We start from the raw sequence: 23,796 nt of genomic DNA on the forward strand, positions 1-23,796 counted from the left end.
AACAGGTTCCCCCATGCTTGTGCTAAAGGGTTGTCAGTCTCAAAGTAAGAATTTAATAGCTATGTAGCTATAAAATTCTTACTCTTCACCTGCATCTTGAGTAGTACAGCTCAGCAGAAGCTTTGCGACTCAATTCCACCAAACTGCAAAATATTTATTTATTTTTATTTTTTTCAAACCTGTGTGAAGATCTTGATGAGCATCAAATAATTCTTGGAATCTTTGCTCTGCTTTAAAAGCACGAATAGTCCAAAGTCCCTGGAGCGATGATGACAAATGAGAGAACACGGGGCTTCGAGCTGCAAGATGAGGGGTTAAATGATACCATCATTCTCAACTAAGAGTAGTACTATCTGAATAAATGTATGGTATTTATTACTCAGCTATATAAAAGAGAGAGAAAGAGGGTTTTCCTCCAAGGTTATGTTAACCATGCTTATCACTGATAAAGTATTCTGTGATTCAGAATTCTCAAGAACGGACTACTTTAATTTATACCAAGTCACATAACTGTGAAACTTATTGGGTTACATCTTACCGGTGAGAATGTTATACTGTTTGGTACATGGGTAACACAGCCTCCAGTCAGAGAAACCTGGGTGGGCTGCTGATTAGTTGGGTGTACCCGCTTACTTTACAAGATAGAGGCAGAAGTAGCATCAGGAGGACATCCCAAGAGCATTTTTAGCAGTAAAGATGAGAACACAGAGCGTGAAGAAGCCATGTCAATGGACCAGTGAGGAGAACTGAACCCAAGCTGAAGGCAACTTCAGAGCTTGTGCCAAGTGCATCCATCTTGGCACCCCAACTTTACATGTGCTTCAATGGCAAGGGTCATCAAATTTAGGGGTGGCTTTGATGGCCACCCCTGACCTTGCACTGTACCTTATACACGCTGTGGTCTAAACCACTGAGCCTCTTGGGCTTGCCGATCAGAAGGTTGGTGGTTTGAATCCACACGATGGGGTGAGCTCCTGTTGCTCTGTCCCAGCTTCTGCCAACCTAACAGTTCGAAAGCACATCAGTGCAAGTAGATAAATAGCTACCGCTGCGGTGGGAAGATAAATGGTGTTTCCATGAGCTCTGGCTTACGTCACAGTGTTCCGTTGTGCCAGAAGAGGTTTAGTCATGCTGGCCACATGACCCAGAAAGCTGTCTGTGGACAAACGCTGGCTTCCTTGGCTGAAAGCAAGATGAGCGCCACAACCAACCCCATAGTTGCCTTTGACTGGACTTAACTGTCCAGGGGTCCTTTAGCTTTTTACCTTACACAGGTACTGTTAAGTGCGACATTATATCTGAGTTTTCGCACAACATAAAAGGCACTTCTGAAACTTCAGTGAAATATGGTGCTGTGATGGCCTGGGAATCCGATTCAGAGGCTGAACTGGAGGAATCCCAGCCTGCACAGGAGTCCCCGCCTCCAGGGCCGGCTGAACTGGGGCAGGGCCTTGATTCTGAAGCGCCTGCACCTGTGCCGGATCCTCAGGAGCAGGCACCAGGTGAATCCACTCTGGCTCCAGAGGTGGTTGAGGACTCAGTGCCTACAGGTGAGTCTCCCCCTGGGCCCAGTAGCCCTTCAGCCTCTCCTGAACTGCAGAGGCTCAGGGCAGAGAGGCGAAGGGAACTGGTTTCTCCCAGGAGGAGTGCTCGCCTTAAGGCCAGGAGAGGCGGGTCTCCTGGGGGCCGGGACCGCCCCTGGCCTCAGAGAAGATAAAGGCCAGTCAGCCCGGTCCCAGGTTGCAGGAGCAACGTCGTTGATGAGCTGTTTCGGCCAGCATCCAGTCCTGTTTCCCCCAGAGTTCCTGTCCTTGCCCGGCTTCCCGCTGTGGACCCCACTTCACCCGAGGAGGACCGTCTGCCGACCCTCATTTCCATGTTTTTTGTTCCCAGGAAAAAAAAATCTTATTGAAAATAATATTAAAATGAGTGCCAAACCTGTACCACTACAGTTCCGGAAGTGGCTTTTACCTTGCGTGAAAGCTTGAATATAACAGTAAGGGAAACATCATGAAAATGGAATAAGAGGTCATGTGAATCCAGCCATACTTAGAAGACCCAGTAGTGGTGGTGTTGTTTGTTCTGGGCCTAGAAGCAGAATGTTACATAACCTACCGTATTTTTCGCTCTATAACACACACCCGACCATAACACGCACGTAGTTTTTAGAGGAGGAAAATCTGTAGGCATGCCACCTGTAGGCATTCCCTCCATAACACGCACAGACATTTCCCCTTACTTTTTAAGAGGAAAAAAGTGAGTGTTATGGTGCAAAAAAATACGGTATTTAACAGCTGTCGCAACAACACAGAAACAAGTGAACAAGAAGCATTTGAAAATCATCATCAAGGCACTCTTCAGTTTTCTCAAAAAAGGAAGGGGAGAGAAACCAGTACTGTCCTTGAGTTATGGGCAAAACTTTTAAGCCTCTTGCACTCTTAAATGATGCCTAAATCTTTTAAAAACAAGCCGTATCAATAATACATACTTGTAGATTCCAAACGTTTAATGTCTCTCGATGTATCCAAGAAATACCGTCGAAGAAAGATAAAAAGAATGAAGAGTGGAATTAAAGGGACGAGAATCCAGGGAATCACTCCAATTGCCACTGCCACCACGCCACATATCTGAAGCAAAGTCTGCAACAACCAAATCACAAAAGGAGTCCAGTTATTTTCTCAACCCCAAAGTCTTTATTATAATATAAAAAATACTGTACTCCTGTTTTTTTTTTAAAAAAAACAAACAAACAAAAGAAATCCTGAGGAACTTAGGAGCAATACTGTGCTTTCTGAAAACATATGTACTCCCATTGGGCAACGAAATTGAGCCAGACAAAATTTCCAAACGTTACAACACTGTGGAATATTTTAGGCCTTTAAAATTTCCAATTCCCCATCGAAGGCGCTGGATTATAGGCTGCAATATTTAGAAACAAAGACCTGTCAAAGGGGAAGCAATGCTATGCAGAATGAGGTGGATACAACTAAAGTCTCACTGGGATCAAAGCAAAACAGGAGGAGAAAACTGTTAAGATGACTAACAGATGTCTGACTCCATCTTTGAAAGGTGCTTTAGATCAGCCCATGACACCTTATTATTATCATCACACTTATGACAGGGCGGATCACCGTAATGTAGTGCATGCATTTTGGAAAGTCAAAATTGCATACAAATGAACTCTTAATGAAGTAGTCTCAAAAAGGCAGACATAGTTATGCATAGGTGGCGACCAAGCCTTGCGTAGTTAAGGCACCTAATTGCCCGATTTCCCAACAACTCTTTAACGTATGCAAATACAACAACATCCCTGGAAGCACACCTTGCATCGCAGCAGTGGAAGGTCCAGAATTTGATGGGCCATGATTAAAATAAATAAAAGGAGGAATGGGCTCCCTTTACTTTCTCTAACTTTCTCTAGCCTTTTCACTACCGAAAGTATTCGAGTAGGCACTGGAAGTGCAATTGAAGGTTAATTTAGAAGGTCCCGCTGAGGCACAATAAATTCGGAAATTTCAATGAAAAATCCAAAACAATTCTGCTTTTTTTTAAAAAAAAAAAAGCAACTCATTTCACATGGAAGATGGAGAAAGTTTTCTCCTGCTCCGGAGAGTAGGACTCGAACCAATGGCTTCAAGTTACAAGAAAGGAGATTCTGACTAAACAGTGGAACGGACTCCCACAAGAGGTGGTGGACTCTGCTTCCTTGGAGGTTTTAAATAGTAATAATAATAATAATAATAATAATAATAATAATAATAAAATAAAAAAAATAAAAAAACCCCACCCATCTGGCTGAGTTTCCCCAGGCACTCTGGGCAGCTCCCAAAATAATATTAGAGACACAATAAAACATCAAACATTAAAAACGTCCCTAAACAGGACTGCCTTCAGATGTCTTCTAAAAGTCAGATAGTTGTTTATCTCCTTAACATCTGATGGGAGGACGTTCCACAGGTGGGCGCCACTACCGAGAAGGCCCTGTGCCTGGTTCACTGTAACCTCGCTTCTCGCAGCGAGGTAACTGCCAGAAGGCCCTCTGAGCTGGGCCTCAGTGTCAGGGCTGAACGATGGGAGTGAAGACACTTTTTTATGCAGAGGTTGGATGGACATCTGTCCAGGATGCTTTAGCCGAGTCCCTTGGGGTCCCTTGCAACTCTTACACACAGGTCAGGTCAGACAAAAACTATCTGCATCCCTCTGCTCTTCTCAAGAAGATGCTTAGGAACTTAAGAAGAGCTTTATTGGACCAGGCCAAAAGGTCTCCTGGTCTACCATCCTATTCTCACAACGGCCAAACAGACAGGAGGATAAACAGAACAGGACTTCAACAGCAGCCTCTTACTTGTGCTCTTCATCTTCTGCTACCCAACCCATAATTTTCATGGTTGACCGGGGGGGGGGGGGGGGCGGGGGACGGCGGCGGCAAATATTTGCTGCTATCAATGCTACTCCTTTAAATCTACTGGAAGGTTTGCCTATCAGTCAGTGTATCACTTTTAAATCTCATGAAAAGCAAGTGAAAAGAGTTCTAAAATCCGATAAAAGATGTGCACATAAACCTAGGAGCACATTTTAGAAGACTTTGGGAGCGGGGGGGGGGGGGTAATGTTTGCCAGAGATAAAGTCTTGTTCCCAGATTGGTTTAGCTTATTTATGCATATTTATGCTGTAAAGACGCCACACCGGTAAACACATCTCGGCAATTCAAATTATGCTTAAAGATCGCCCTCCCTCCTTTGAATCAAAAAGTGAAATCTGCCGTCTCTTTTTGCCAAACAGAAAAAAGTACTTTGTTTGTAAGCACATAAGTCATATCTATAGTATATCAATAGTTTAAGGCAATCTGGAAGATTTGTACTTATCACCATTTAGAACAGGATTGTTACACTCCCTGACTGACAGGAGAATTAAAAGATTTGTAGTAGCTGAGAAGGTGTTAGAAATGTTAATGACCTTGCTTGGTCTTTTCTTCCTCCCCCCACAATCTTCTTGTCAGGAGACTGTGCAACGATGGTGGAGATTTTGTACACAAACACACACACATTTTTGAAAAGGATAGGGCTGGTGTCCAATCCTGGCATCCAATGAAATGTGGGCATGTTTTAAGGGGTGTGTGTCTGATGTAGAACAGGAACTGAGCAGGAAGAGCAAAGAGGCCCTTGTGTATTGTGGATTTCCGAGGTGAGACCTTTCATGGTGCCACAGGAGATACCAGAAGGCACACTGGTACCCGTGGGCGCTGTGTTGGTCTCCTCTGGGTTAGATCTACACACACAATCCCAAGGAGACAAGATGAGATGGAAGGGACCTTCTGTCGGTAGTGTGCTATGCTATATAAGTTTCTCCATACGAGCCCACCCAACATCAGATTTGAAGATCATTTCTACTCCGGTTCATCTCACAGAACTGCTGTGAGAGGTGTCCATGCTCTGTCCCCAAATCCCCAGAACTCCAAAAAGGAGTTGTTTAAATAACAAGAATGGCATTTTTCCTTCTCCCTGCCTGCTCGTTTCACAGTAAAAGAAAAATGGCAGAGGCCAATGAGAGGCCGGTCTACAATAAATCAATAGGGGCCTTCTGTTCTTATGGATTAAGCAAATCCACACACAAGCATCAAGTAATGCATTTACCTTATAAACTATATTAAAAAAGAGAGGAATGTGAATGTAATCATTATCAAAAATTGTATAAGTCTTCTTTGCCCATGAAAGAGGGCAGGCGGTTGGGGTGGAGCAGCACTTGGGAATCTCAAAATGACGAAGGCATTGTTAAGCTTAAAGAGGCCGGAATGCCTTCAACACACTTTCCCTGACATTTCCACACAATAAAATATAAGGGTCAGTGGTGTTGAAACAAACAGAGGCAGTTCCACTCATTTGCACTTATGAAAGCTAGTGACCCAAGCTATTATCGTCGTCTTAGGCACTTTTTGTCCTTAATATCCAGATGCAGCAGTTTTTCTCTCCCCCCCCTTTTTTTGGGGGGGAGAAAAATGACTGTGGCCACCTCGTTCGCATTTTCCTTTTCTTTGGCATTTTCACTTCATAAAGCTGCAGTCAATGTGTTTTTGTGTGTGGTGAGAAGGGAGTGACATTTCCAGTGGTGGTCTTGTCCACAGCCGACATTGGTGGCTCAAGTAGTCTCAGGATTAGGTCTTTGTGTGTGATGAAAGGATATGAAAAGTCAGTTATTTAAACTCAGTCAAGCTGTTGATTTTGGGGAGGGGAAAAAAGGGGGTTTTCAATTCAGCTTGCTTCAATAAATCACTGGCCTTTTTTTCTCTCTCTCTCCAAGGGCAGCTGCAGAGAGCACACAATGTTTCTCCAGAAACAAAGCAAAGTCTTGAGGTGGGCTTTAAAATAAAATAAAAAACCCAAACTCGACATTGAGGAGAAGGGGGGAAAAGAAATTAAAGTTGATGGACAAAATATTTTCAACTTTCTAAATTCCTATGGTCTAGAAGCTGGGTGACAAGATAACCTGCAGTTTTACTGATTGGATAATTTGTTTGTTACAATAAAAAAAACCTATAAAATTATTCTTTAAAAATCAATATATAATACCTAGAGAGAGAGAGAGAGAGAGAGAGTTAGCAAGGCAAAACTAAAGGAAATGTGAAGAACTTGAGTTAAAATATTTGGCATAATTCAACAGCCAGTATTTTTCAAAGTGGCTAGCTAGGGTCAAAAGCTATCAAGGGTCCATCTACACAGTTCTCTTCAAGTTTAAGGCTGCAGGTCTAAACATGTTTACTGAAAATAGTGGGATTTCCTTCCAAGAAAACATACACAAAATTGCAGGTCACATCTAGACATTCTGAAGTAAGGGTCTTTGCGAATATAAAACACACAATCCTTAAAAACAGACACAAATCCTATATATTAGCGTTTTAGAAGCAAGTACTTTATGAAAAATCTCTAGAGAAGCCCAATTAGAAGTCTCACCGATTACAATAATTTGTGCAATGTTGTACCGACTAACCAAGAGTAAGCCTCAGTGAACTCAATGGGGCTTACTTCCAAGTAGTTATGTTGGGGACTGCATTCCAGGAAAGCTATCCAGTCTAATCAAATCAATTATTATACATGCATACAGCACAACAATGCGAGCAGGAAGCTTTACATATTTCTGTTAAAATCTATACCCTAACTCTGGAAAGAGCAAAAGCATCCCTAAGGTATTTGCAGGTTTGTTTTTCTTCCTCCAGTGCTCGCCTCAAAGTCTTCCAAGGCCTAGATAGGTCAAGCTTATTTGTGCAGAACTGAAATATGCAACTGCTAGTAAAGCAAAAAAGAGAAAAGGCTGGAATGCTTCTAAATGACCCTATGATAACTCGAAAATGGACCACTTCTTCAATGCAAATCCTCTCAAGAAAAGCTTCTGCACACAAAGTGAGAGGACCAGTTACGGCATTGTTTATTGAGTTTCACTTGATTCCTCCTGACAACCATTTGAACAATGACTGTTGGGAAATGTCCCTCAAAGAATCAACAACAATGGTAGAGGCTCAGAGCTTTTATACTTAGTTAATACTGATTTCTTTCTCTTCTCTTCTCTCTCTCTTCTTTAAGAAGGAGAAAATATTTCTTCCTGAAGGGATTAGAGGATGTCTTATAAAAAGACACCTGCAAACAAAACAAGTGACAAAAGATCTTTATCATATTCAATAAGAGTTATCCTTCGGACAAAGCTGGGCTTCTCTAGACATAAATAAACCAGCAACCCTTCACAATTCGACTGAAAATACATCAACTAAAAATCAGCATTGCCAGCAATGGGGTGAAATATGGGGAGGAGTGATAAACAAATGGAAGACTGGCTGCGTCAGCTCTTGTGCATTTGAAAATATTTGAGGTGTGGATATGAAGGGCAAGGTTAAAACAAGCCTGAATGAGCCATTTGCATGGCAGTATGCAACTTTCCCCTTGCTGCCAAGGGCTCAGGGACCTCAAATGGAGAACTTCTTGACCTCAGATTAGCAAACCATGCATGCTGTGTCCACTTGGAGCCCTCTTCAGGCACAGGAGCCTGAAACAAAGGTGACAGTGATTGGCAGGCTGTCTGAAGCCTGTGCCCTGGCCAAAATCGGTAGAAATATTGGTAAAGGGCAAATGCATTACGCTTGGTGTAGATGTGACCTAAATAATTATTAAGGGCAGGAATGGCCTGCTCCTCCTCTCTTAAGCACAACCAAAAGAGGGAGTAAGGAGATGAAATTTGGATTAGTGCTTCAAGTCTTGATTGGGTTACACTTCCCCTGAAGGAGCAGGTTCGCAGCTTGGGGGTACTCCTGGATCCTTTGCTGTTGCTCAAGGCTCAGGTGGCCTCAGTAACCCGGAGTGCCTTCCATCAGCTGGTGGCCCAGCTATGCCCCTACAGTATCTAGACAGGGATAGCCTGACTACTGTTGTCAATGCACTGATAACCTCAAGGTTAGATTACCGCAATGCGTTATACGTAGGGCTGCCTCTGAAAATGGTTTGGAAACTTCAGCTGGTGCAGAATTCAGCGGCCAGGTTGTTCACGGGAGCAAGACGGTTTGAGCATATTACACCGATCCTATTCCGACTGCACTGGCTGCAAATTAGTTTCCAGGCTCAATTCAAAGTGCTGGTTTCGACCTATAAAGCCTTAAACGGCTCAGGACTGCAATACCTCAAGGACCGCCTCTTTCCATATGGACCTACCCAGACCTTGAGATCATCATCTGAGGCCCTTCTTCGTGTGCCTCCTCCTCAAGAGGTCTGGAGGGTGGCAACACGAGAACGGGCCTTCTCTGCAGTGGCTCCCCATCTGTGGAATGCTCTCCCGAGGGAAGTTTGCCTGGCGCCTTCATTATATACGGTACCTTTAGGTGCCAGGCAAAAACGTTCCTTTTTAACCAGGACTTTGGTTGATCTGATTTACATCCTATGCCCTTTTTAAAAAAATGGGGGGGGGGGCTATTGGATTGTTGTTTTTATTTTTATTATGTATTTTGTAGTTTTATATCTTGATTATATTCTGTGAACCACCCAGAGACCCACAGGTATAGGGCAGTATATAAATTCTAATAATAGTAATAATAATATTAAATCAAGTACAAAGCAACCTGCTTGTTGTAGGAAAAGTCCATTGGCCTGAAGACAAAATTATAGCATTTTGCGTGTTATGATAATTATTTTATTATTTACACTCTGTATGGTTGGATTGCCCCAGCCACTCTGGGAGGCTTCCAGCACATATAAAAACACAATAAAAAATTATCGATACAGGGCTGCCGTCAGACGCCTTCTAAAAGTTTTTTATCTCCTAATTGGAGGGCATTCCACAGATAGAGTGCCACTACCAAGAAGGCCCTCCGCCTCGTTCCCTGTAACCTCACTTCTCGCAGTGAGGGAACCGCCATAAGGCCATCAGAGCTAGACCTCAGTGGGTTGAACATTGTCCTGGATGTTAAAAGTAAGGCATTGTGAAAAGCTGTTGTTGTGTCAAGAGGAAGGTATTATACATTCCCATGGTAGAAAGCCATTGGTCTTAGCCAAAAAAAAAGACCCAAGTGGTTTGTATTGTGTGCTTCTTTGCTACACACACCTGTTTTCAGAGCTGTTGTAACAACTTACCAGGCTGTAAATCTCGCATGAGATGTTTTGTCAGATACAAAAATGAAACAGCCAACCATGCCCAACAAGCATCCACATGTCCAAGGATACTATTTGCACTACAGACAAAGGGCACCTTGCCATGCAGCACTGTGAAACTGGAATAAAGTTTTCTGCTCAGCACAGATTTTCTCGTATGCCTCAATATGCCTGTATGTTTAAAGGCTTAATGTACACAGGGGACATTCAAAAAGGAAGCGAGCTTATAAAGCAGATTAAAAAAAGATGACTACTTTTCTAAAATCTCTTGGGCTGCAGAGCCCCTTGACAAGCAGGACAAAAACCACCAGGAAACTTGCGGAGCTTTTTATTCTTCTTCTCTATTAAATACAAGATTAGCTTAGGAGAAAATAAAAGGATGTGTCCCAACAGACTCCTATGCCTTTTTTTAACTTTAGGGGAAATGGAAAATACAGGTCGTCCGTCAGGGTAATCAAGCCAGTTCTGTACCAAACCCAGCTTCAAGCTAGAGTGAGGCGAATCAAATTTCCATCACTCCACATGCTCCCTCTGTGACATTTTGGTACAGTGGTGCCTCGCAAGACGAAATTAATTCGTTCCGTGAGTTTTTTCGTCTTGCAATTTTTTCGTCTTGCGAAGCACGGACTTTGGAAAAGCTTCAAAAATCACCAAAGTCTTCAAAAACCTCAAAAAAGGCTACCACGCCGCGTGCTATGAGTTGCTCCTCGAAGTGAATGCACGGTTTTAAGAAAAAGGAAACAAACTTGCAAGACGTTTTCGTCTTGCAAAGCAAGCCCATAGGGAAATCCGTCTTGTGAAGCAACTCAAAAAACGAAAAACTCTTTCGTTTTGCGAGTTTTTCGTTTTACGAGGCATTCATCTTGCGAGGTACCACTGTATTCAGATTCACAACTTTTAAAAGAGGAGAACCATACTGGACTTGTTTACATTTACAGGGGTAGCTTTTATTATTGCTCTAGGCAACTGGATGTATGTACTCAGAGGTCAGTTCAGCTGGAAATGCTTGCAGAGAAGCTGAAATCCTATGCGCTATTTTATTGGGAATATGCCACGCTGAACTCCGCAGGACTTATTTAAGGGCAAGCATTCATAGGCAATGTTAATCTTTCTTATCCGTTTGTGTTTGAACTGGGGAAGCAGGTTCAATAACGATACAGAGTTCAACTGCCTTTCCTTTCCTCGGAAAGTGACTTGTCAGGCGGCACCACAGAAAGGAAGCCAAAACAAACATCTCCTCAAGAAAGCAGCTCCTCAGGATACAAGGTCCAAGGCAGAGCGTGTGCAACACAGTCACTGTCTCCTGTCTTCCACTTGAGCTGCCCAGGATTGGATGCTCAGTTTAGCAATAGCAAGAACTACACCAAGCGCCCGCAATAGCAGCAATCTGGGCCAACTCACTGTCTCGCCACAGTGGTGCATGCTCTGGACTACTATAATGTGCTCTACATGGGGCTACCTTTGAAGGTGACCTGGAAACTACAACTAATCCAGAATGTAGCTGCTGGTCTGGTGACTGGGAGTGGCCACCAAGACCACGTAACACCGGTCCTGGAAGACCTACATTGGCTCCCAGTACGTTTCTGAGCACAATTCAAAGTGTTGGTGCTGACCTTGAAAGCCCTAAATGGCTTCTGCCCAGTATACCTGACCCCCATCGTCCAGCACGGACACTGAGGTCCAGCTCCGAGGGCCTTCTGGTTGTTCCCTCACTGCAAGAAGTGAGGTTGCAGGGAACCAGACAGAGGGCCTTCTCGGTAGTGGCACCCGCCATGTGGAACGCCGCCCCATCAGATGTCAGGGAAATAAACAACTACCTGACTTTTAGAAGACATCTGAAGGCAGCCCTATTTAGGGAAGTCCTTAATGTTTGATGTTTTATCTTGTTTTTAATATTCTGTTGGGAACCACCCAGAGTGGCGGGGAAACCCAGCCAGATGGGTGGGGTATAAATTATTATTATTATTATTATTATTATTATTATTATTATTATTAACAGTCCCAGCACACAGCTCACCAGCGGTAGCTGCTGCTTCCTCTCATTCTCCTCATGTGCAGCTAGGGCTCTCCAACACTCAGAAGCTAAAGAGAGGAAGAGTTTGGATTTGATATCCCGCTTTATCACTACCCGAAGGAGTCTCAAAGCGGCTAACATTCTCCTTTCCCTTCCTCCCCCACAACAAACACTCTGTGAGGTGAGTGGGGCTGAGAGACTTCAAAGAAGTGTGACTAGCCCAAGGTCACCCAGCAGCTGCATGTGGAGGAGCGGAGACGCGAACCCGGTTTACCAGATTATGAGTCTACCGCTCTTAACCACTACACCACACTGGCTCTAATAAAGAGAATGTGTATAGCTGCACACTCTTTTTGACTTCCAACACACCGGGCCCAGACAGGTTGGCCAGGGCCATAGTAGGCCAGCAGTAGGGCTGGGCAATATATCAATATAACCAGTTTGAAATCCATATTGTGACATTGGTTTTTTAATTTCTCACCTAGCAATATATCGTGAATCACGGTGTGTGTGTGTGTGTGTGTGTGTGTGTGTGTGTGTGCATGCTCCGCAAAAACCACAATGTGGGGAAAACTGTGAAGCAAGCCAATGCCTTTACATAACTCCAACCTTATTTCAGACATCGTGATATATCAAGATAGCGCGATATTTAGCTGGTGGTATATTGTGATGATGTAGCAAGAAGGCACACTGGACAGCAGGAAGGTTAACCGCAGCTGCCCAGCTATGCCAGCCAATGTCTCTAGCCCTGCTGGTGACCCTGGTAGCTCTAGCATTAAGAAATAATAATAATAATAATAATAATAATAATAATAATAATAATAATAAATGTTTTATTTATATCCCGTCCTCTCCAGCCAAAGCCGGGCTCAGAGCGGCTAACAAAATCACAGTCAATTAACTGAAATACATTCTAAAATCAATTTAGAAAAGTTGGGTCAACCTTGTATATTCCTCTGTTTCCCCCTAAATATGGAAGGGGAGTTCTTTCTGGTGTTAGCGCCTCCTTATGGGTGTCGCCTGCGTTTCTCACTCCTTAACCGAGGGGCTGAGAGTGGCATCTCCAAGAATTGCCCTTCCCTTTGCAGAGCGTAGAACCCCACTTTCCCCTCTAAATGCACAGAGACTGTCTCACTTTCATGTACCTCCTCCCCAGAAGGGGCTGGTGTGGGTGATGGGAAGATAAGACAAACCTGTTATCGGTGGAGCATGGGAGGAATCAAGGGGTACTCCGCGGGCATACCAGGAAAGACGGCCCTGTAGGTACAAGGGTCCTAGGCCACATAGGGCTTTCAAGGTCAAAACCAGCACCTTAAACCTGACCCTGTACTCCACTGAGAGCCAGTGCAGATGGTAAAGCACTGGATGAATGTGATCCTGTGGCAAGGACCCTGTAAAGAGCCTCACTGCAGCTTTCTGCACCCGCTGGAGTTTCTGGGTCAGCTTCAAGGGCAGCCCCGTGTAGAGCAAGTTACAATAATCAAGCCTGGAGGTGACCATCGCATGGATCACTGTGGCCAGATCAGGGCGAGAAAGGTAAGGGATCAACTGCTTAATGCGGCGGAGATGGGAAAATGCCACCTTTGCTGTTGCTGCAACCTGTGCCTCCACAGAAAGGGAGGAGTCAAAGGTTACACCCAAACGCTTGACAGAAGGCGCTGGCACTAATTGAGCCCCCGCAATAGATGGGAGTTGGCCCCCCCCCCAACCTCATGTCGTTCTGACCCAGCCAGAGGACCTCTGTCTTCGAAGGATTTAGTTTCAACCAGCTCCCACGCAGCCACAGCTTCCAAGCATCTGGTCAGTGTGTTCGGGGCCAAGTGAGGGCGGCCGTCCATCAACAGATAAAGCTGGGTGTCATCAGCATATTGATGACAACCCAGCCTAAAACTTGTAGAATGCTCTCCCTAGGAAGGCCCGCTTGGCATCCAATTGTCTTCTTGGTTCCAGGCAAACACCTTTTGTTCCAAATGTTTTAGCAATCAGTTTGGGTGTGCTATTTTATGATACATTTTTCTGTTGTCTTTGGAGTCCCCTATTGTTTTATCATGGGCTGGGTTGTATCCTACGGCGGCTTTAACTTACAGAAAGAGCTTCTACTTGGGGCAAGTCAGGGAACCTGATTTTTGCCACCCCTCCTTATATCCTGCAGCCCTCCAGAATGTATCGCATTCTGTTCTGGGTGGAGACCACTATAACCTATCAGAGCAGCTTAGGTGCCTATGGCAGATTGGCAGAAATATGGGTGCACCAAATGCTTTCTGCTAAGGAAAAACCACCACTTGGGTGCAACCCTTGGTATTTTACTAACTTATATGCAAGCCACCCTGCACATTTATTTATTTTTTTAAAATAAGGGCAGCACATCCGTCCTTAAAGGAGGTGCTCAATGATTAAAGATGCCAAATTAATGCAATTTTCCCCACTTAGAAAAGATGGTGTGTCCTTTTACATGTGGACTTGTAAAAGGGTTAAAGAGTATTGGGAAACAATCCATAATGAATTGAAAAAAAATGTTTAAAAGTACTTTTCCAAAAAAAAAACCCAACCCAGAGTCCTTTCAGTTGGGGATAATTCAGACTGAAATTCCCAGGTGTCAAAAAAGGTTATTTATGTATGCTACTACTGCGGCCCATGTTTTGTTAGTCCAAAAATAGAAAATGTGTGAGGTCCCAACTAAAGAAGAATGGCAACTTAAGCTGACAGAATATGCACAGATTCCATATTTAGCATATGGAATAAGAGAACAAGAAGAACATACGTTTAGAGAAGACTGGACAACATTTATTGAATATATGGGAGGAAAATTGTGTACACCTAAAAATGTTGGCAGCATTAAGATAAATTCTACAATGTAAATAAGTTTTGACAGATGCAATAATGGAATACTGAATGGCTTAGTTTTTGTAAAATATGCAGGGATTTATGATATGCAAAATGAACCATGGAAAGAGTAGAAGGGGAGTCATTGATATTTTAAGGATGTTAAAATGAGCATTTTAAATTGTAAAACAGAAAGTTTAATAAAAATTATATATATAAAGATAAAATAAAAGATGGTGCGTCTATGTGTATATATACATCCATATGCATCAACCAGCGTCCCATTGCATACATGCCAGCACCTATGTGTGGAAGGGGGAGAAAGGGAATGCATTCTCCAGAAATAGGAGCATGGAAAATGAGCCAATCAAACAATGTATGAAGGTTGACTCGCATGTCATGCTTCCTTCATAGCTCCCAGAAAAAGGTACTGTTCGACAAGCCACTGAAAAGCCAGCGAACTGCCACAAATTAATCCGTCACCAGTTCCCTGACATAACATCTTTTGTGCTTAGACAACTTTTTTGTTCTTTTTGGTATTTATAACCACTTCTTCCTTTTGTTCTCATTACAGCTATTGTTTCCAGCCCTATTATTGCTAATCTCTTCTTTGTAAATAGCCACACCTGTCTTAATCCCAAAACAGTACAGTAAACACTGGCTTCTTTCAGGAAGTACATGCATAATTAGGTTAATCAGTGATATCTTTTCATGTGAGCTGATTGTTTCTTTACTGTGGACATATTTCATAACACTGCGGCAGGCTTGCCAAATGGCTGCAAGGCAAACTAGGTGCAATTTAGCAAGCATGTAGCTACTACGTACTGAAACCTTGACATAATGGCAAGGTGCGGGCAGCCACTCCTGCCTGCTACTTATTACTCATCCCCCCCCCCCCAATTTTTGACTACACCCTTCTTAAACAAGTCCTTTCATTAACCTACCTGAAATACTGACAAAATATTGACATGCAAATCATCATAACTTTATATTCCCGAAACCTAAGTGCTCTTGTCAAATTCTTCAAGGATCTCTACTGATTTACCTGCACAAAGTCCAGAAACGTTAATGGAAGCAAGTCATCCAGGTGGCCGATATCTTTGGAGAAACGATTCAGAATTCTTCCTATAAAAAAAATATGATTGGAGAAAAATTGAAGCATGATATCAAGTAGCGTTGTTTCGCTCCTAACTGAAAAGGAAAAGAAGCAGACGGAACAATCCTAAACATTTTTACTTGGAAGTAAAGTCCCACGATATTCAGTTGCTGTTGTTGTTTTCTCCTTAAGAACTGTGCACAGTATTGCAGCCTTATAGAGACATTGTTTTATCGCCATTTGACAACCCAATACAGAAACAGAAAATAGACATTTCCAAATCAAGCAAACTGTTTGGGCCTACATTTAATAGCTTTGCTCCATGGGATAAATAAGACTGCATGTTCAAGAGCAACACTGAATATATCATTTCAAAAGGCATGCTAGGTTTCATGATAGTTCTTACAAGTCTCCCTGTGCCCAAGATCATAAAAACTTTGAGTAAAAGTAGCACATATGCTTCACCACCAGCGATAAATGGAATCAAGATTTGGCCCATGTGTTCGGATATAACCTTTGGTAACTATGGAGACTTTTATATTTCAACCTGGGAGAGGAAGTAAATATTTTGGGCATATCCCAAAGAAGTTACAAATGTTTCCAAAATCAATTTTTTTGTTCAAATTTTGTTGATCTCTAGAACAAAGCAATGTAAGACTGCTGAGCTCTGGTACCTTGGTGAAGTCGAACGTTTTGGCTCCCAAATGCTGCAAAAGTGAGTGTTCCGGGTTATGAACTTTTTTGGAACCTGAACGTCCGACGCGGCTTATGTGCCTTGGTTTCCAAATGTTTTGGAAGGCGAATGGACTTCCGGAACGGATTCCATTCGACTTCCGAGGTACCACTGTATCTTATTCAATTAGTTGGTTTCTATACAGCCCTTCATCTTAAGATCATAGAGTGGTTTACAATATAAAAACGCAAAAAGACAAACCATAACAATAAACAAAAACAATAACCTTCTGCTTATTTAGTACAACAAATCGTTGTTAATCTGTTATCAATTAAACATTCACACTTTTTTCACTTGAATGAAATTTCTGATAAGGACCTCCTGCTTTATTTATAAAAATAAAAATCCCCTGTTCTTATATTGCTTAGTAATATAGTGCTTTTATAATAAAATTTAAAGGATAGATTATACCAGAGAGAGAGTTGGATCCAAACTTAGTTAAGCTTAGAGCACACCCACTAAAATATATCTTTAGTGTGACTGATTTCAATGGATCTACTCTTGGGATAAAGTCTGGATTCATCCCTGAACTGTATCAAATGATTTACTTATACACACCAAATGTTCTACATTATGTCCATTAAACACCGACCATATTTGAAATAGGTATTTGCTTGGGAACAGTAGTACAAGTTGCTTTTGGTAGCATCACCACTTAGTTTGGAATTTTATTCTTTGGGAAGCCAAACAAAGCAAGCTAGATTTTCTCTCAGCTGCCTCTCAAAGCAGTTGCTGTGATAAAACACTGATCCTCCTAGCATTGCACAGCACAGCAGAAGAAGAAGAACTAAATTCCACTTGCGCTAGAGAACTTGCTGCACCAAAGATGAGCCTGGGGCCATTTCTTGCAGCTCAACCCTAGGTGAGAAAAAACCCTAGGTGAGAATCACTGCCCAACCCAGATGATTTGTGGCCCAATGCAAATCATTTGGTATTGCCAAATAGTTATGCTCTTCAATGAGGCCAGGTAAAGATGGATTTGTTGATCTCGGCACCTGAATTTCATTTATACCTTTACCGTCAAGATGAAGCGTAGAACAAAAATATTACTACTACTACTAAAGGTAAAGGTAAAGGTACCCCTGCCCGTACGGGCCAGTCTTGACAGACTCTGGGGTTGTGCGCCCATCTCACTTAAGAGGCCAGGGGCCAGCGCTGTCCGGAGACACTTCCGGGTCACGTGGCCAGCGTGACATCGCTGCTCTGGCGAGCCAGAGCCGCACACGGAAACGCCGTTTACCTTCCCGCTGGTAAGCGGTCCCTATTTATCTACTTGCACCCGGAGGTGCTTTGCAACTGCTAGGTTGGCAGGCACTGGGACCGAGCAGCGGGAGCGCACCCCGCCGCAGGGATTCGAACCACCGACCTTTCGATCGGCAAGTCCTAGGCGCTGAGGCTTTAACCCACAGCGCCACCTGCGTCCCTACTACTACTACTACTATTATTATTACAGTGGTACCTGGGTTAAGAACTTAATTCGTTCCAGAGGTCCATTCTTAACCTGAAACTGTTCTTAACCAGAAGCACCACTTTAGCTAATGGGGCCTCTCGCTGCTGCCACTGCATGATTTCTATTCTTATCCTGAAGGTACTATTAACCCGAGGTACTATTTCTGGGTTAGCAGAGTCTGTAACCTGAAGCGTCTGTAACCTGAAGCGTCTGTAACCTGAGGTACCACTGTGGTGTTGTTGTTGTTGTTGTTGTTATATTTGTACCCCACCCATTTGGGATTTTAAAAAAGTGCCGTGGGTGCCAGTCACAAATTGGCTGTTGTGGGGTGTGCAGTATAACACAGAAAGACTAGCACAGGAAGATAGACAACTTTGCTGCAAGAATCATCACCATATCTCAACACCACTTTATATTTTGAAGAAAAAAATCTCCAAGTGGTTTACAACACTTTAAAACATCATATAAAACAAGCCAGAATAAAACATTATTGCAGAAAGTGAAATATAAAACATACATTCAAAGCAACATAATTAACAGGAAACTAAAATATTATCTTAAAGATTCTAAAATAAAACATTACAAAGGAGGTCGACTGTAGAGTATAAAATATACAAAAAAGTATATTAAACATTTCAAGTATATTGTATTCAAGTATTAAACATTTCAAGTACAGTGGTACCTCGGTTTTTGAACATCTCTGTTGACAAACGTTTTGGAACTCCGACGCGGTAAACCCGGAAAGTAAATGCTTCCGTTTTCGAACATGCCTCGGAAATTGAACTTCCAAGGGGGCTTCCGTTTTAAGTTTTCAGTTTTGAGGCTTCTGTATTGAGTTTTCGGTTTTCAAACGTTTTGGAACTTGAACGGTCTTCTGGAATGGATTAAGTTTGAAAACCGAGGTACCACTGTTTATTGTATACAATATATGAAAAGGTATACCAAAAATTTCAAAACAAAACATCACTAAAGGAAGTCAGATATCAAATGCACATTTAAAACAGCGTAATTAGCAAGAGAATAAAATATTGTGGTTCGAGGACCCGACCCCCGCAATGTGGAATGAATACACAAGGACACGTGATATAAGGTTAATGGGCAAGAAAAAGCCACAACTTTATTGATTACAGCAGTGATAAGGTATTGGCTTAGACATTGGATGTCTAAAACAAGGGGGTTTATTCACCAGTAGGTGGAGCCTGTTGATGCTAATCCAACTATAGGCTCACCCCTGATGTCACCGAGGGTCGTGCCATGGCCTCCCGCCAAGCAGGCATCGGACAGAGTACACGCCGCCGGATTCCTTTAATGGAATTCCCAAAAATTGAAGGCATAGGCGATGGCCACACCTAGCTCTTCGACACACCACAACACATTATTCCAATGCCTAACCTACCCACCAATACCACGAAAGTTGTGACGATTGCTATGAGGTAGGCGAAAAAACCAAAAAGCCTAATGCCAAATGGAAAAATTCCTACCAGGCCCCCTGGACAACCAGGGCGACCAACCTAAGGTCCATAGCAAGGCCAATGAACTAAGACCCTGCGCTCAAAGGAGGGTGGGTGACTCGCGACGAGACGGCGGAGAGGAGAATGAGGCCGAGGAGGGGCTGGCGCCGCAGCACATAGGCTGCTGAACACGCCCCCTCGGAGGCACCTGGTTGGGTGCCTGCCGATGGGCGTGGGCGCCAGCCAGGTGAGTGGGGGAGGCAGGGGGCTACTGCCCCCTGCTAGGAGCGGAGCTTGGGCTCCTGCCCACAACCACTCCCCTCTCTTCCAGGGAGGAGAGTCTTTATCATAAGCTTTCCCCCTCTTTCTGCTACCTGCATTAATGGGGAGAAAGGTAACTACATCAGCAGCTTCAAGGATGCTCAGGGAGAACAGTTCTTTCTACCTGCCCTCTGACTAAAACAGGAAGGAGGAGGATATTCCAGTCTAGCATCCAATGAAATAAGTGTGATGGTGTTCAATGCAGGAAGGGATAAGCCAGTGCAAGCAGGAATTCAACAGGAAGGGCATTTACTGAGCCCTTTTGCAGGTGCCAGAGGAGATACAAACAGGACCACTCGCACCAAGCAGGGGTGGGGAACACGATCCATCTGGTCAGCTGGATCCCAAGGTCCCCCCACCTGCTCACAGGCCACTTTTACAGGTGAGCAGCCAGTCACCTGACATCGCCATGACATCAGGTGACCTGATTTCAAAGGGGGAGGGGGAATTGGAAGCCCACTTAGTGTACTGCAAACAATCAGATACTCTTGTATATCTGGAGACAAATATGTAGTCAGAGGGAGGTACATACTTATTGTGAGATTGTCACTGTGTGTCAAAAAGAAAAAAGAAAAGAGAAGGCAGGACAAGTTCTGAGTGTGAGAAACCTCTTGAGGACTTAGAACCGTTCCTTTCAAAACACAATTCAGGTTTTGCCTTTTGGTGTCCATACAAATCTCATTTTAGGGACATCTCCAGAGAGCGAATAATTTTCAAAGCTCTACAATTCTATATTAAGAGGAATGCAATTTCTTGCTACCTTTTTCCCATTTCCCATTTGGCACAGCCGTATTCAGCACATACCTTCAAAATGTAAAAACCTTGCTGGTTTGAGGTTCAGGTGGATAAGTTGGGAAGGGGGTAAAGAAGCATTGGTTCATCTTTAGTTAGCAGCCTCATTTCCAGTACTGGAGATGGCCGAGTTGTAAAATAAAGCAAGCATTTTCTTCACCAGGAAATAAATGAAACCCACTGCAGTTGCTGAAGAGGTCCGTTCTTAACCTGAAACTGTTCTTAACCTGAGGCACCACTTTAGCTAATGGGGCCTCCCGCTGCCGCCACGCCACCGGCGTGGAATTTCTGTTCTCATCCTGAGGTAAAGTTCTTAACCCAAGGTACAATTTCTGGGTTCACAGAGTCTGTAACCTGAAGTGTCTGTAACCCGAGGTACCACTGTAAATCTAACCAGGGCATAAGTAACCATCTCACAAACAGCTTTTCAAACTTTCCATGGTGCCAAAAATGAATAAATCTCGCCTCTTATTTCATGGTGCTGCTGTTTGAGAATCACAAGTTCAAACTGCCTAGTCGTGCGCTCCCTGGAACCAGGCCAGCATCTCTAAGGGAATGTAGGGTCCAGCACGGTACATGTCAGAAGGAATTGCTGAAATGTCATGAACTCTGGAAAACCTTCGCATTCTGCCCATGAGTCATATTTGCTTACCTAAACGGTAGAAGCCAACACGGTTACTCACAACTACTTGGGAATTCGGTTTCACTTTGTAATTTAGATGCAGGGCCTAGGGGGCTGGAGGGCAGACACAACCCCGTAATGAAATGTTCATAAAACTATGTCACAAAGCACTTCTGCCCTTTGAAGTCTCAATCCGGAGAGCATCTCAGGCTTTGTCTCTAGTTTTTCTCACAAGTTCCTGTCTCATTCTCCAAAAGGCTGCTTGAGGAGTTTTTGAAGAGGGATTTTTCTCAAACACACTTGAGAGGCATGTATCTTCCCCCTCTCTTTAAAAACACACACAAAAACACACATTTCAAAGCTTGGAATAAATAAGCTTTATGAGATAAGCACAGTAAAAGCACCGTCTTGGCTTTCTAACCCAAAACAAACATGCGCAAGTGTTGCATAAAGTAACGTCTACAGTTATGACAACTGCTAACGAGTGCCAGAATAATATAATTCCATTTTAGAGCCAAGCTAGTATCAACCTAGCCAATAGCTACACTAATAATTCCACAAGGAAGATTATTTATATGCAATATTCACATTTTAAAATAACGACTTAGTTCTCATGGGTAATCAAGTTGCTAATCAACTCCAACAAACTGTAGCTTTGGTACCTGCCTTGTGAGGTTCTGTTGAGTAACGCAATGTTTTAAAAAAGTGTGTTTTGCCAGAGCTTCTAGTAAGGGGGGGCGGGGAATCTTTTGCTTTAAACAAGGAAGTTTGGGATGGGGAAAATCAGCTTTTAAAAATCAATTTAAATAAATTTTGCAAAAAAGAAACTAAAAGTGAAAGAAGCAAATTCACATGTTCATTCTGGGTAACAATGAAGTAGAATCATATGGCTTAGGAAAGACAGGTACATGAACACAGCTAAGAACACAAGAACTTTCCTAGACCTTTAGGGAAAATGTGCCCTAGATATATCACGATGTCTGAAATAAGGACAGAGCTATGTAGAGGCATTGGCTGGCTTCACAGTTTTTCCCACATTGTGATTTTTGCATAGTGCGCGCACACACATCATGATTTGTGATATATTGCCAGCTCAGAAATTATGAAGCCGATATCACGATATGGACTTCAAACCGGTTTTGGATGATAGATCGATAGATAGCTCAGCCCTACTTCACAGCCTGTGGCATAAAATAAGGGACACACGGACTTCCAAGGATTCAAAAGTGGATGGGGAGAAAACAGTCTCTCAAGTGCTGCCTTCATTTTCATCAGGAGAAAATATGCATTTGGGCTTCCCTTAGGCATCTGGTTGGCCACTGTGAGAAGGCTGCTGGACTTAGATGGTTCTGGCCTAACCCTGCAGGCTTTTCTTACGTTCTTATCCTAGTGTAACAAAGCACTAACACCATGGGTAGGCAAACTAAGGCCCGGGGGCCAGATCCAGCCCAATCGCCTTCTCAATCTGGCCCGCGGGTGCTCCAGGGATTAGCGTGTTTTTACATGAGTAGACTGTGTCCTTTTATTTAAAATGCATCTCTGGGTTATTTGTGGGCCATAGGAATCGTTCATTCCCCTCCCACCAAAAAATATAGTGCGGCCCCACACAAAGTCTGAGGGACAGTGGACCAGCCCCTTGCTGAAAAGGTTTGCTGACCCCTGCACTAACCCCTCTAATTTATTTTCTTTTTACTAAAACATGTTTGGCCGGGGAGGAGGGGGACAAGGACAGGTGATGAGAAGACAGGCAGAGGTCTTTGTCTTGAAGCTGTGGTTGCTAGGAACATTATATTATAGATCTCGGAAAACCAAATGCCCAGGATCATTAACAACAACAACAGCAACTAGTTTCTTTCCTGTGCTACAGAGAAATATCCCTCACTGCCAAATAATAAAAAGGCTAGATTTGTAGCAAGATATATTTCATTGGAGGTAAACTTTAAAACAGCACATGCCCTAGAAAATTTCAGGGTATTTTCAAACTCTCACTTTTCCCCATGTAATGTGCATTATCTTCCTTGGGGGAAACACACAAATTCCACAATTCTATGCATGTTATTACATTAAATAACTTAATCAGAACACACACTGTACTTAAGATTTCTTCTAAAGTAATTAAATAACTATCCAATGCCAATTAATCATAGTTAAATAAGGGTCTGTCAGAAAAGTACTATGTACCCATTTGGGACTCTGTTATAGTCAAATACTTGGCAGTATCTAAGTTAAACAATGATTCATTAAACCTCCCTCATTACACAATGGTTAGGCCAAACTTGAAGTGAAAGAATTGAAACTCCTTTGTTCTTCATGAAAGAGACATCAAACCTCAATATGTGATATTCCTTTCTTACCAACTCTGTAAACTGCTTTAATTGCATGAATCAGAATGTGCTCAGGTGGCTCAATATACAATTCTGCTCATGCAGGTGTTTGCTGACACTCCAGAGTGGATGTTCAAATCTTTCCTTCCAAATAATGAGAACACCTGACAATCTACTCACCTGTATCAAAAAGTTCATTCATACTTCCGCATGAAAGAATCCAGCAAACACCCGACATTTAAATCTCGAAGGCCAAAGAACTTAAAGAATAGGGTTATTCAATGTAAGATCAAGTTTAAAACTGGTGCAGTTCAGCAGTCACAGCCCTGATTCAAGGAACCATGTCAGTAGTGTTAGAAACCCCTTTATTGGTAATAATGGTAACGCCATTGTGTTAGAAGCTGAGATATGAAACGTAGGAGCTAAATGGCACCTTAATCCTAGGTTAGGGGCGCAACAACGGAATGTCTAGGCACACTTTTTTATAACAAGAATACAAAGCTGAAAATGAATGATCTGCAGCTAAAATATTATGTTCATTTTCCAC

At 43.0% G+C, this 23,796-nt stretch overlaps 1 protein-coding gene across 3 annotated transcripts in view; it reads right to left on the reverse strand.

The window, feature by feature from the left end:
* ABCC4 (ATP binding cassette subfamily C member 4 (PEL blood group)) overlaps positions 1–23,796 on the reverse strand; it is a 157,709-nt gene that overhangs the window by 56,656 nt on the left and 77,257 nt on the right. For all 3 annotated transcript variants that reach the window (XR_013837848.1, XM_079972434.1, XM_079972433.1), the window contains exons 20-22: positions 15,506–15,585; positions 2,489–2,639; positions 180–299 (exon numbers count right to left, since the gene is read on the reverse strand). Coding sequence is in view for 2 of the 3 variants with exons in the window: in XM_079972434.1 (XP_079828560.1) it covers positions 180–299; positions 2,489–2,639; positions 15,506–15,585 (351 nt within the window). In the remaining variant the exon portion in view is untranslated. The remainder of the gene's footprint in view (positions 1–179; positions 300–2,488; positions 2,640–15,505; positions 15,586–23,796) is intronic.

This window comes from Podarcis cretensis (genome assembly GCF_951804945.1).
Source record: "Podarcis cretensis genome assembly, chromosome: 4".
NCBI lineage: Eukaryota > Metazoa > Chordata > Lepidosauria > Squamata > Lacertidae > Podarcis > Podarcis cretensis.